At 35.0% G+C, this 13,375-nt stretch overlaps 1 protein-coding gene across 5 annotated transcripts in view; it reads right to left on the reverse strand.

The window, feature by feature from the left end:
• CADPS2 (calcium dependent secretion activator 2) overlaps window positions 1-13,375 on the reverse strand; it is a 572,316-nt gene that overhangs the window by 231,274 nt on the left and 327,667 nt on the right. For all 5 annotated transcript variants that reach the window (XM_058426274.1, XM_058426269.1, XM_058426272.1 and 2 more), the window contains exon 8: window positions 12,615-12,754. In XM_058426274.1, coding sequence (XP_058282257.1) covers window positions 12,615-12,754 — 140 coding nt within the window. The remainder of the gene's footprint in view (window positions 1-12,614; window positions 12,755-13,375) is intronic.

Raw genomic sequence — 13,375 nt, forward strand, 5'->3', positions numbered from 1 at the left:
ATATATTCATATAAATATATTCATATATATATAAAACTATTGCAACAGAAGAATATTTAAAAGTTACATGGAATATATCATACATGTAATAATATAGTAGCATAAAATCAAATCATCATTTATTTGTAAATCATAAATTATCTATTGTGTAATGATAACAGCTAAAATGGACAGCTAACACTGTGCCAGGCAATGTTTTAGTCACTTTAGTGATATTAGTTCATTTAATCCTTACAGCATCATTTTGAAATTTGTGATTGTCATATTCAATTTTACAGAGGAAGAAGGGAGGCACAGGGAGGTTAAGTAACTTGCCTTAAGATCACACAGTGATGAGGCTATAATTGGCATGCTGGCTGCAGACTCTAGGAACTACAATTAAGCTGTCCTACTATGGTATTACAGTATCCTTTAGTAAATTTTAATTATGTATTAACATTTCATTATTCATATATATTACTACAAACACACCTAACACTCTCATTCTCTCAGATATGATAGTAAGTCAAATGGCTAAATCTTTGGGTAAACAACACTGGGTTTTCTATAACTAAGTGCAAGTTTGGGAAGGTATTAGCAGATTCTATTAAATGTTCACAAATGGGAACTTGTCTTTCTATAAATAAAACATGCATATTTGTGTCCAATGGACAAATAGATATTGTGGAGGATAACTTTAAATTCTTTGCAGTATTTTCAACTGTAACACTACTTTCCTGTTTTATTGTAGCTCTCTGATTCATTTTAATGTTTTACACATTACGGGTTCAATCCTCACTCACTTTATTCATTATTTTTTTTCTGCCCTGTTCATCATAGTCTACATCGGTCTAGAATCTCTCTGATCACTCTGGTTTTATCATCTTCCCTTCTACAGTTATTCACATTTTATAAGAGGAGTTAAGCCCTTTCTATTCTTAAATACATTCTATATTTAATAAACATCCATAAACACATACAGTTCTCACAACCACTACCAACAAAGACAGTGTTTTTCAGTTACTGTTCTCAAATAATCATTTTATATTTGTTCTTTCCCTGAGTAGGGTGACCAATGAAAATTCCATCCAAGTGACTTGTGGCAACACTATTCATGTATAGGTATATTAACACTCAAGGAAGAATAAAGTAAGTTCTTTTTTTAAATAATCTGTGAATTCTGGTATAAGGATATTTTGGAAACAGCTTCAAGCCACCAGTTAAAATAGATTCTGTGAACCACTTATTTATGGTATCTTTCCAAATGGATGTCAAAGTCATGGAAGAAGCAATTAATATCTAACAGTACACTACACTTTTTACATATGATTATGCTGTGTTTTGCCAGTTTAAACTGTTTTCAATTTTACAGTTTTAAAAATTTTGTAGTCTATGCTATTTGGTTCACAGCTGTTCCATTTCAGTGGGGCAAGTAATTAGCTCTACTGTATCTAATGCATTACTCTTGATGTTTTTTTAAGTATTACCATTATTACAGCAAATTTCACTCATTCACTCATTCGAGTCTGACACATAGTCTCAATAAATTTACTACTCATTTATTGAGTCTGACACATCAATAAACATGTGTTGAATATTTGATGAAACCAAGTGTGCATTCAGTGCTTGGTCAAATAATGGTGAACAATAAGGTCCAGCCCACAAGAAGTTGATCTGAGCAGGTGAGACAAATAGGAGGGTGGATGTTATAATTTTATAGTAGAGAGTATTCAAGGTTATCTGGGAACACAATTTGCGATTCCCAAGTCAGTCTGTGATGGAAAAATGAAAAATCCTCAAGGGAATTTTCATATTGTCTCTTTATCTGAAATTCTGAGCAATCAAAAGTATATAAAAATCAACCAATTATCAGACAATAATGTGTATCCACTATGTTCTGCAGCATGTGGACTAAGTAATGAAATAAGAGTCAGGATCTCTGCCTTCAAGAGACAACAATGTAACTATAGATATAAACACAAACTTGTGAAAAGTATCAAAAGAAGGCAGTGGATGGTAAAAGCCAAAAAAAGAGAAGAACAGAAAGATCTTATATATTGCTGGAAGAAATGTATACTGGTAGAACTATTTAGTAAAACTTGAAAAAGTTTAGTATTATCGTGTAAAGATAAACATTCACATTCTTACGAGCTCAGCAATTCCACTCCTACGTGTCCACTCAAGAGAAACTATGCATATATATACCAGGAGACATGTACAAGAATGTTCACAGTAGCAATATATATGAAATAGCAAGAATCTTGAATGACTCAAAAGTCCATTTTGATGAAATGGATAAAGTACAGTATGTTTGTAGCAAGCCATATTGTACAGGAAAGATTATATATATGCACAAATAAATGTATAGATCAATGTGACATACATCATGGGCTAAGCATTATGATTAATCCAGCTCCATGCACTTGATGTATAATAGAAAAAATAAATTGAATAGGATTTTGTAAGACAAGAGTGCACGGTATCTAACCTTTGCTGTATAACATACTGCCCTAAAACCTCTTGACTTAAAACAACAACCATTTATTATTTCTTATGAGCCTATAGTTTATTAAGCAGTTCTATTGATCTGAGCTGGGGGGGCCATGACCAACTCATGGGTCTGTGGTCAGTTTCACGTTGGCTAGCTGGCTTTGTTCATTTCATCTGGACGCATTCATATGCCTGAAACCCAGGTCAGCACAACTAGGCTGATTTAGTTCTGCTTTACCAGTGGGCTAGCCCATGTGTGTCCTCATGGTGAAGGAAGTGAGCAAGAGAGAAAGTGAAAATGCACATGTGCTTTTTCAACTATATGCTTATGTCAAATCTGCTTCTGTTCCAGGGGCCAAAGCAAGCCACATGGCCAAACCCAAAGTTGGAGGGGACAAGAAAGATTTAGGGCACGAGGTATGAATTTAGGAAGGCTGTTTATTGGTTCTGTTTACGTGATCAAACTACCACATGTATAAATAACTTTGTAATTCATTTATCTCCCCCTTTAATATAGCAAAGGGCAAGTCTGGCTGACTTAATCAAAAGTTTTACTAAGTAAGGTCCTAGACAGCCAGAAAAAAGGAAGAAAGTCCATTCTTCTGGTGCTTGTAGGCTGTGGCAAAATGTAAAGAGATGGAATAGGGAACACAGGTGGTTGAGAGTGCCTTGGGTAAAAGGGCTTCTGCCCCACCTTCCATTCCAGATTCTCTTGTACAGTTGTAAGGTAACAAATGTGGAGCAATCTTGATGAAGCAGAGGGAGGGCCAGCATCTCTTTAGATTATCTTGGTATAAAAAAGACTCAATAGTTCTCTCAAAATCAAGGGAGTGGGGACAAGATGGCTTGCAGTCAGCGGAGAGTCTGCTTCTGAGGAAACATTAGTTATACAAAAAATAAACTGCCTCTCTTGGCACATACGTATGAGAAAATGGGTAACCTGGTACCAGAGTGGTAGGATTTGGTAAAAGAGTGAAAGAAATAGATTTGAGCAAATAAGAGCATGTTCAGGGTACATGAACTGATCCACTTGGCAAAGTTGGGAGTTTGTGTTGGGCATAAAATCTAGATGAACCAGATTTTTGAAGAATCTGAATGCTAGCTTAAAGGATTTGCATCTAATCCCACAGGCACTTCGGAAACAATTGAATTTTTTTTTAGTAGAGATATAATTATATTCCTAAATTTCTAAATGGTTTGGAAAATGGGAACATCAGTAGAAAAGTCCTTGAACAGGTGTTGTTTGTTAGGATGGAGATTGAATTAGGGTTGGCAGAAGGAATAAAAAGGGATTGAGTTGTGGGAAATACTACAGAGAGATAGAGATTAACTAATGTCAGCGAAGAGGAAGTCATAAATTGAAGATAAACCTAAAGATCGGTCGAACTGGCAGAAAAGATGAGGCTGCCAGTTTCATAAAGGTGGAAATAGGTGGTATTCAACTTTTCTTTGATTGACCTGTGGACTACTGTTATACCCTTCTAATCCACTGTCAAAAACATGTTTTAAAATATATTTTAGAAGTATTAATATTGATATGTAAAATAACCACAGGCATTAAAAATACATTTGTATTTTTTTTAAGTAACAAGCTGATTTTTTTTTTAATCATGAGAATAAGATGTGCTTTTCTCTTCAGATTTAATTACTAATGTACTAACCTTAAGGATATAAATGAATGCAGGATGAATAATTAGAAATACAATGCTTGTAAATCCTTTCCTCTGTTCATGTCATCGACACTGGTATTAATGTTAAAATTGTGGTGATGTTTCTTTTTATAATGTGAACACACATCTATTACGCTAAAGCAAGTTCATTGTATAATCTTCCCCAGTATTGTTTACTTATGATTTTCAAGTGCTTCATATACAGTCTACATAGGGGGCTGTGGCTGTGATATTATACCCTATTAACAATGCCCCATTCAAGTAAGTTCTAGTTATGATTATATAGAGAGGAGTAGGAATACTCTTTAGGACCCTTATACCCGTATGTTAACATCTATGGGAAGAATGCCAAAATTAAATACACTAATAGAAAAGCTTGGATTACTTTTGAAGAGATTCCTTCTCATCATTCCTGTATTTTTAGGCCCTGTCCTATCCTTTACTATGTTCCATAAACACTCATTTTCTCCTCTTTAGACCTCTGCTGATCTTCCTTAAGCTTTTTCCTTCCCTTTTTCAGGGACTTTCAAGTAAGGCCAGCTTTGCTGCCATATGCTGTACTTTTGCTGCTATTGCCCTTCACTATTGCCACGTATGATGCTTTCTAGTTTATGTAACCTTCTGCTCCTAAGTTCATCCTGACTTTGGCCCACTGCCATGCTCTGACTCTGAAATCTTTGCAAGTCTTGGTACTGTCAGCCCATGCTTTTGCTTGCTTAGTCCATTCCTCTCCATATACAGTCTAGGACTCCTCCTGCCTGTCTAATCATTAAAACACTGGTTCCTTGTATATTTCTCCTCATTCCTCTTTGTCAGCTGTTGGGGAAAATATTTTCATGAATTATTTTTGAGCCTATCTAAATGTGAAAAAAAGTGTGTACCAAATAGAATTGACAGAATAAATACTGAAGTAAATATAGCATGACTATTCAAATTCAGGTGTCACTGCAGCAGAAAGAAAGCAAATGACTTTTATTGAGTCCATAAAGATAGTATGAACAAAGCTCAAATCTAGGGTGTTGTGTTTTTTTGCCTTTAATTTTTATAAGTGTTGGTTACATAATACATCATTCTTACAAATTAAAAGATATTAACCCTGGGGTATACTCCACCCACAAGAAATGTTGCTAAAATTTCCTCCTACAGTTCAACCACAGGGATGGTCTAAGAATAAATGTTGACAGGCAACGAGCCTCTCTGCAGAGAGTAATTAATTTCAGTTTAAAGTTTTGGGGAAATAATATGTTTCTTTTTAATACAGTCTTTAGATTTATAATCAAATTTAAATTTGTGAAAAAATGAGACTTCCTGTAATTCTTCTGGGGCAATAATGTTTTGAAACACACTCCAACGAATCCACCTTACAGTGGTACTAATTAGATAATTTGAAGTTAATATCCAAACAATCAGTCCAACACTTAACAACTGTGAGCATAATTTCTTCATTCTATTCTTTTCTAAAAAAAATTCATCAATTCAACAAATATTTGTTTAGCTTCTACTAAATACTAGGCAATGTTCTAAAAATTGGGCTTAAAAATAGCAAGTGAGACAAGGTTCCTATTCTATGGCAATCCAATTTAGTTGGGAAGCTAATCAATAGCAAATTACACCATGGCAATAGCATTCTAGTTGAGGATACAGTTAATAAACAATAAATATCACACAGATAATGATAAGAGCTTAAAAAAAAGAATGAAGCCAGTTAAAAGTAGAATTGGAAGCAGAGAGAGAAGGGTTCTTTGTAGGGTGAACAGGATGGGCTGCTGTAGAGACAGCATCTGATAAGAGACAGAAGAAACAGGAGGTGAATACTATGAGCATTCTAGAGTAGAGCTGGCAACGGCAAAGGTCTTTAGAATGCTAATCTCAATGACACTAGTCTCTCTCACTGATTCTTTTCACAAAACATTTCATTAGGCTAATTATACAATCACATGAATGTCTTGAGTGCGATGGTAACTACAAAATAAAAGTCATGTAGACAGTAAGTATTGAGTCAGCTGTTTAGGTTTATCAATCCCTCTTCAAATAAAGCAATTTAGCTGGGTGTAGTGGCTCACACTTGTAATCTTAGCACTTTGGGAGGCTGAGGAAGGAGGATCACCTGAGTCCAGGAGTTCAAGAACAGCCTGGGCAATATAGGGAGACCCCATCTCTACAAAATTTTTTTTAAAAAAACTAGTCAGGTATGGTGGCACATACCTGTGGTCCCAGCTACTCAGGAGGCTGAGGTGGGAGGGTCACTTGAGCCCAGGAGGTGGAGGCTGCAGTGAGCTCTGTTCATGCCACTGCACCACAGCCTGGGAGACAGAATAAGACCCTGCCTAAAAAATTTTTTTAAATTAAAATAAAAATGAATCACACATAAAACTATAATTAAAAATAAACAAAAACAACCTGAGATGAAATTAAAACTAACTCACCTGGTATGTAAATCTAATGAGATCAACAATGTATCATAAAACTTGACAAGTTTTAATACCACAACTAGCAAGATTTGATAGACTGGCAGAGCTATACAGATCAAATCATACTTGTTTAATGATTTAAGCATGAAAATTAAAAGTTAAACTAGCAAATTGTAGTAAAACATACAGTGAGCACCACCAGTTATTTAAAAAGTGTTAGACAGCATTAGACTGAAGTAAAGGGAAAGTGCTTTCTTTTTCCTCTCACTTGCCATGAAATAATCTCCAGGTGCTCTTTATTTTTAGAACCTGAGCTTATATCTTCCTAAAGATAAATCATTCAATTCAGTTGCTCAGACATGGTTCAAAGCCCTTATGTAATATTTTCATTTTTCTCCCTTGGACATAGAGAGAAGACAAAATAAAGTTAGCAGAAAAATAAACACACAAAGAGCAACGAACTACCTTATCTACATCCATAATAGCTGTCAAATAAAAATGGAAATTAAAGTCTAACAATTAAGCAAAGGACCTGATAGAGATATAACTTTTACACTCTCAATGAATTAATGATGATTTGTACATTTCTATTTTTCTCATTTGTCTTTAAGCATTTTCTTTTGAATAAAGTCAAATGATGTGGTTAAAACTTGAAGAATATCATAAGGCCGAACACAGTGGCTCACATCTGTATTTCCAGCACTGTGGGAGGCTGAGGCAGGAGGATCACTTGAGTGCAGTAGTTTGAGTCCAGCCTGGGCAACATAGTGAAACCCTGTCTCTAATACAAAAAAATTGGGGATTGATAAACCTAAACAGCTGACTCAGTACCTACTGTCTACATGACTTTTATTTTGTAGTTACCATCGCACTAATTAATACAAAAAAATCAGGGATTGATAAACCTAAACAGCTGACTCAATACTTACTGTGTACATGACTTTTATTTTGTAGTTACCATCACACTCAAGACATTCATGTGATTGTATAATTAGCCTAATTAATACAAAAAAATTAGCCAAGTGTGGTGGTACATGCCTGTAGTCTCAGCTACTTGGGAGGCTGAAGTGGGAGGACTGCTTAAGCCTAGGAGGTGAAGGTTGCAGTGAACCAAGATGGTGCCACTGCACTCCAGCCTGGGCGACAGAGACCCTGTCTTAAAAAAAAATTATTATTAATTAATATTATTATTATTATTATAGTTCAAGGGACTCAAGTAGGATTTCGGTGAAATCAGGATAAGCCAGGCTGGGCCAAGTTCAACCTGGGAATGCAAGTAGACCTACACATACATACATACATAGGTTCAAGTCAAGGTCAGATGTCGAAACATAGTTATTTTAGACAAGGACACAGGGGAAAGTCATTTTAAAAGGTACATTTAAAAATGAAATATCAATTTTCTTTATGAAAGAACAGACTTGGCTTTGTTTAAAGCCTGGACCCTCTGAGCAAATACTACCTCGATGCAGCTAAGATTTTCCTCCCCTAAATTAGTTGGAGATCATAAACCCTGAATAATAATCTAAATAATGAAACTTTACTAGAGTGCGGTCATTTCACTTTATGAGGAAATACAATGTATGAATATTTAGTGTGTGAATGCAGTTTAGGTAGGCATGCTGCCCCAACCTCTGGATGCCCAGCTGGCCCTCTCTCTGGGAAATGGTGGGGCCACAATGCAGCCGGTGTGGGGCTTGTCTCGTTTTTCTGCTGGAAGTTTAACTATTGTCTCTCCTTGCAACAAGAGATGAGCCCAATGCCTTTTCTATCTTTATGATGGAAATCAAACTACAGAGTTTTATTTGTGACCATGTCAAAATATTTTAATCCATCTGTTCATTCAACAAATGTGTAAATAGCCAAGCATGACTCTACACAAAGAGAAATATGAGATTCATCTGAGAGTAGTGTTGCTAAAATTTTATCTGACCAATTAGAAACTATGATAAAAGTCTTCTATAGTTATGAAACTCTATTTTTACTATAAAAGTAATCAGTTGCATGCAGACTTCTCATAGATCATGGTCATAATGCTTCCACATATTTGTGACAGCCAATTTTCTCTTTTTCAGTTATAGATTTAATTGTCATAATTGTCATAACAGTCATTTATTAGTTCCATTTTATTTTACCTTTTTTGGTTAAGAAAATAACCTTTGAATTAGGAAAATAATTTTATTTAATAAAAACAGGAATAGTTATTTGAGTTTTAAGTTAATACTCTTACTTAGCCACTAGGCTATGCTAAAGTATAGCACATTTGTTCAAGAACATTTCTATCTTCATGCTACACACAAACCAGGAAAATAAATTCAAAAACTGGATGTGAATCATTTAACCATTCAAAACGTAGCTGGTAATTTGTTCAATAGATTTATCTAAGGGTTAGTTTCTATAATTAGTTTAGATGACATATTCCAAAAGAATAAATAAACTCAAGTTTTTGCTAAATATACGTCTTGTGGTAATGCTGAGTTTGGTTTTAAAAGGATGGAATCATAGTTATGCTTATTTGATCCAAATTAAATATCTACTTTCATTTACATGTAGTTAGTCCTACTTAAATAAACTATAATATATAGTCATGGACTGATTAGTTATCAGAAACATGAGCTTTAGATTGGATGCATTTTACCTTCTGGTTTAAAAAAAGTAGTCATTTTAAAATGCAACATTGAGAACTAAACACCATTTATTTCATTTATTTTAGGCATTTTTTACATTAAAGTTATGTTCTATTCTCAATAAACTGCGTTTAGAATCTTTTAAGGTTCAATTTGTGAATAAGGCTTACTCTCATTTGTACTACTTTTCCCTTAATACTCTAGGGAGCACAATATTACATTTTCACCATCATTATTCACATTAATATCTATCTCTGATTATACACTGTGGGAAGCATTGAAAATTCAAATAGGTCTAAGAAACTTAGAGTACAGTTGAGAGCACACACAAAAATATAAATAACATTGATAAAAATATTTTTTAGGGGCCATAGATAAGTGATAAATGAATAAAACAGAAAATACATGTTACAATAGTTCACGCAAGAAAGATCTATTTGATGTCCACATTATTAAAACAGAGAATAGGTTTTTACTACTGACGTCCCAAAGATTTCAAAGTCTAAAGTGCTCTGAAGATAAAAATCCATTAACCTCCAATTTATTTTTTAATCCACCTAACAACTCTATCTGTAACAGGAGTTTGCTATATTTTAAAGATAAATTAATATTTTTAAAACTTGACTTGTCTCTCTTAAAATTATTATCCATCTGTTAATTATTGATTACAGGAGAAATGATTGACAAGACACGATCCAGGCCCAAAGCAAAATGCTATTAATCTACTATTCCTGTTATATTATTGCTTTGGTGTATGATGGAATACTTGGAAGAAAAAGATTAACTTTCTCTCCTTAAATGTAATTAAGTGCAGTAAAATCCAATTATGAAGTACCTCAGAAAAAGATGAATATAGCTATGCTGTAGGTGAAATGTTCTCCAATACATGTTTACACATAGCTGTATTATTCAAAATGTTTAAAACTGTTACCACATGGGTACTGAGAAAACAGAACAGATGCTTAGGTTAAAGCACCTCTAATTGTCCCTGTCCATAGGGAGCAATTACTATTAAAGCAATGTTGAAAATGTTTAATTCTTCTAATATTAGTATTAAAAGATTTTAATTGAACCATTTTGGAATATGATATTCTTAATTCTGCTACATAACACACTATCTTAGCATAACATCATCACAGATAATTTTCAGTCCTAACATTGCTTCAATGTGTACATCAGAAACTGAATAGATATTTAAATATCTGGAAATGCCTGTATCTCTTAGCAATGTTAGATAATAATTGATATGTTTGGGCTATGAGGCATTTCTGGTCCGTGTCCTTCAGTGAGTTCCTGAGCTTTATGGATTAAATTAAGAGACTACGATATATCCTCTTTAGTCTTTTTCTTCACCTTTAGTCTTGGGCAGAAGGCAATTGCAGGCCTTTCTAGGGGTACTGATTTAGTCAAAGAGATGTGATAAAAACATACCCTACCCCCAAATCAAGCCTCGTAAGGGGTCTGGATTGTCTCACCTACCATGGAGTATGCTAACCCAAGGAACTGCCAGGTTAGAGCAGGGGTTTCTTCCCATTGGAGCTAGAGGTTACAGGACCTGCCCTATGCATGTTTAGTCTTTGCTCTTGAGACAAGCTGAAGGTCCAGGGGTATTCACCATGGCATAGTACTGGCCATGGGTAAATTAGGGCCATCTTGGCATTATGAGAGGTTCCTATTTTTTTTTTTTTCAATTGTGCCATTCATCAAAAGAAAAAGGGATTGAGTGAAAAAGGGTAGAGAAACAACTGCAGTTCCTGGAACATACTGTGTTCTTTTATGTGTAACTCTACTAGTCTCTAAGCACTTTAGAGCACTAGCACTCTCTCTAGTCTCAAAGCACTCTATGGAAGTTTCACTGAACTTATCACCAGCTAAAAGTCCTTCCAGGACTCCCTGCCTTTGTACATGCTGTCATGTAGCTGGAATGCCATTTCTCCCACTGTCTAACTGATAAATTTATCCTTCAAGTTTTATCTCAAACGTCAGGTGTCCTGTGAGACTTTCATTCACTATACCTGGCAAAAATCAGGTATTATTTCTCCCAGGTTCCCATTTCTGTCTTACAGCACTTATCACTATCATAATTATTTGCATACAAGTCTGAATTCCTAACTAGCCAGTTCCTATAGGCCTGCAATAATATCACATTAAAGTCTGTCCTAGTTGGAAGACAGAGTGCTCAACACATGCCTGCTGCATAAACTACTGGTGAGCAGGTAGATGGATGCATGAATTAAATATTAAATCCCAGATACTCCATGTGCATTATAATCTGAGTCATAGTTAGACTTGACTTTACATTACTACATTAAAGATGCGTAATGTTGGTTATCCAAATCATGGTTCCGTTTCTAAGAGCCCACCCTCTCATGTACTTTTTCCCTTTGGTGAGGTCTGTTCTGACACTGCACATGCTGCCTGCTAAACCAGAAAGCAATACAGTCCTTAGCTCCATCCCAACTGTAATGTATACCTTGGGTTTCCCCCTGCCCAGAGCCTAACTTTGTTTCCCCTAATGGTCATCTAAAGAATCCTCCTCATTTTTTGAATCATCAGTTCGCTCCACCCTGATGTTAGTGATTGGGCCCCAATGCCAGCAGACTCTGCTTGTTACAAGGATGCACTTTCTTAGATCTCTATGTCTGTTGCTAAACTCAGGATAAGCCACTTCAACAACTGCTTTTCTCCACAATAAGTAAAATGGCCCCTTTTCTTTCCTAATGGCTAATACCCCTATGCTGGGCTTTGGCCATCGTAAGTCCAAAGTGTTATTCTGAGGAAGTCCTGGATTTTTGGCAATTCATTTTATTCAAGAGTTCAGACCTGTTTCAGCACCAGCTGCAACAGACAAAGAACCTTGGCAGAGATGAAGGCTGACTCTGACCCCTGGTGATCCCCAGGAGACAGTCCCTGCATTTTTTCCCCAGGCAACAGTAGCAGTTTTCTCCAATATTGATTCAATTCTCACTCACATGTTTGGATGAACACTCATATCCCTGTTGTCAAAATGTATACAGCCTCATTGGGTTACATCTACACTATGTTTTAGTTTTTATACAGTCTATGGAAGTTTAACTATTTCTAGGGACCTCAATGCTAAGCTTGTTTCAACTATTATTGCAATTTGAAGAATGTTTCTTAGAAGGTATCAGTGCCCTGGTGCCCTGTATCAATATGACTGACGAGTAATACTAACACAATCAAGTTCCAATATTGTGGTAGCTCACATACAGTTATCTTAACTAAGGACTCATGTATTGAGCTATAAAGCCGTCTATGGGTCTAAAAACATTGAGTAAGATAACTTATGTATGTCACTTTTTGAGAAAACTCCATGTGAAAGCCTGCTATATTGGTTCTCTCACTAAACTGACAAAAATAATACATTGAAATGAAATTCAACAATTCAGGAAAAAAATCCTTAAATTTATACTCACCCACTATGCTTCATATGTGCTGGTTTATCCATTCGCACTGCCAGTTTGATTTTTAAGTCAGAATCCTGGCTATTTTTTGGAACTACCATTTGGTGTAATTCAGCTGATTTGGAGCTATTAGAAGTTGGGTATAATATCACCTGTATGGAAAAAAAACCCACATTTAAATGCATGATACGGAGTGTCTATGGGTTGGAACTAAAATATTTTCTGTTTTCCTGTTTAAAAAAATGATGTCAACACCCAAATGTATCCAATAAACCATTTGACTCCCTACTACAATAGCTGATGGATTTTCAGTACAGACTCAATTTATTTTTTTGACAAATATGTGTTTTCACATTATCACATAATGAGTTTTCTTCCTGTGTCACTTCATAACGAATTAATAGCACAACAAGCTACAGTTGAATTGATGTTGAAAAATACTCAAGAGACACCCATAATTTCAAGAAAATTCTAAACTCCTCAGGGCAAAGAAGTTCAGAAAGATATTCTTTGAAATTATGGATAACATGCTTAAAAACCAAAGCCAATTATTTGAAACAGCACAAATATGCTTCATGTTTTAATATTATCATTGTAAAATAGTATTAAAGGAAATCAACTCAATTAGAGATGGAAAACAGCATATTTTCTGCCATAGATCAATACCAAAGAAGGACTTTTTCCTGACATGTTTTCAAAACTATAGATATTATAATTACTGAAACAAAGTAATTATTTTTAACAAAACTGCCAAATTGACAAGTGATTATTTC

The sequence above is a fragment of the Hylobates moloch genome, unplaced genomic scaffold, assembly GCF_009828535.3.
Source record: "Hylobates moloch isolate HMO894 unplaced genomic scaffold, HMol_V3 SCAFFOLD_1, whole genome shotgun sequence".
Lineage (NCBI taxonomy): Eukaryota > Metazoa > Chordata > Mammalia > Primates > Hylobatidae > Hylobates > Hylobates moloch.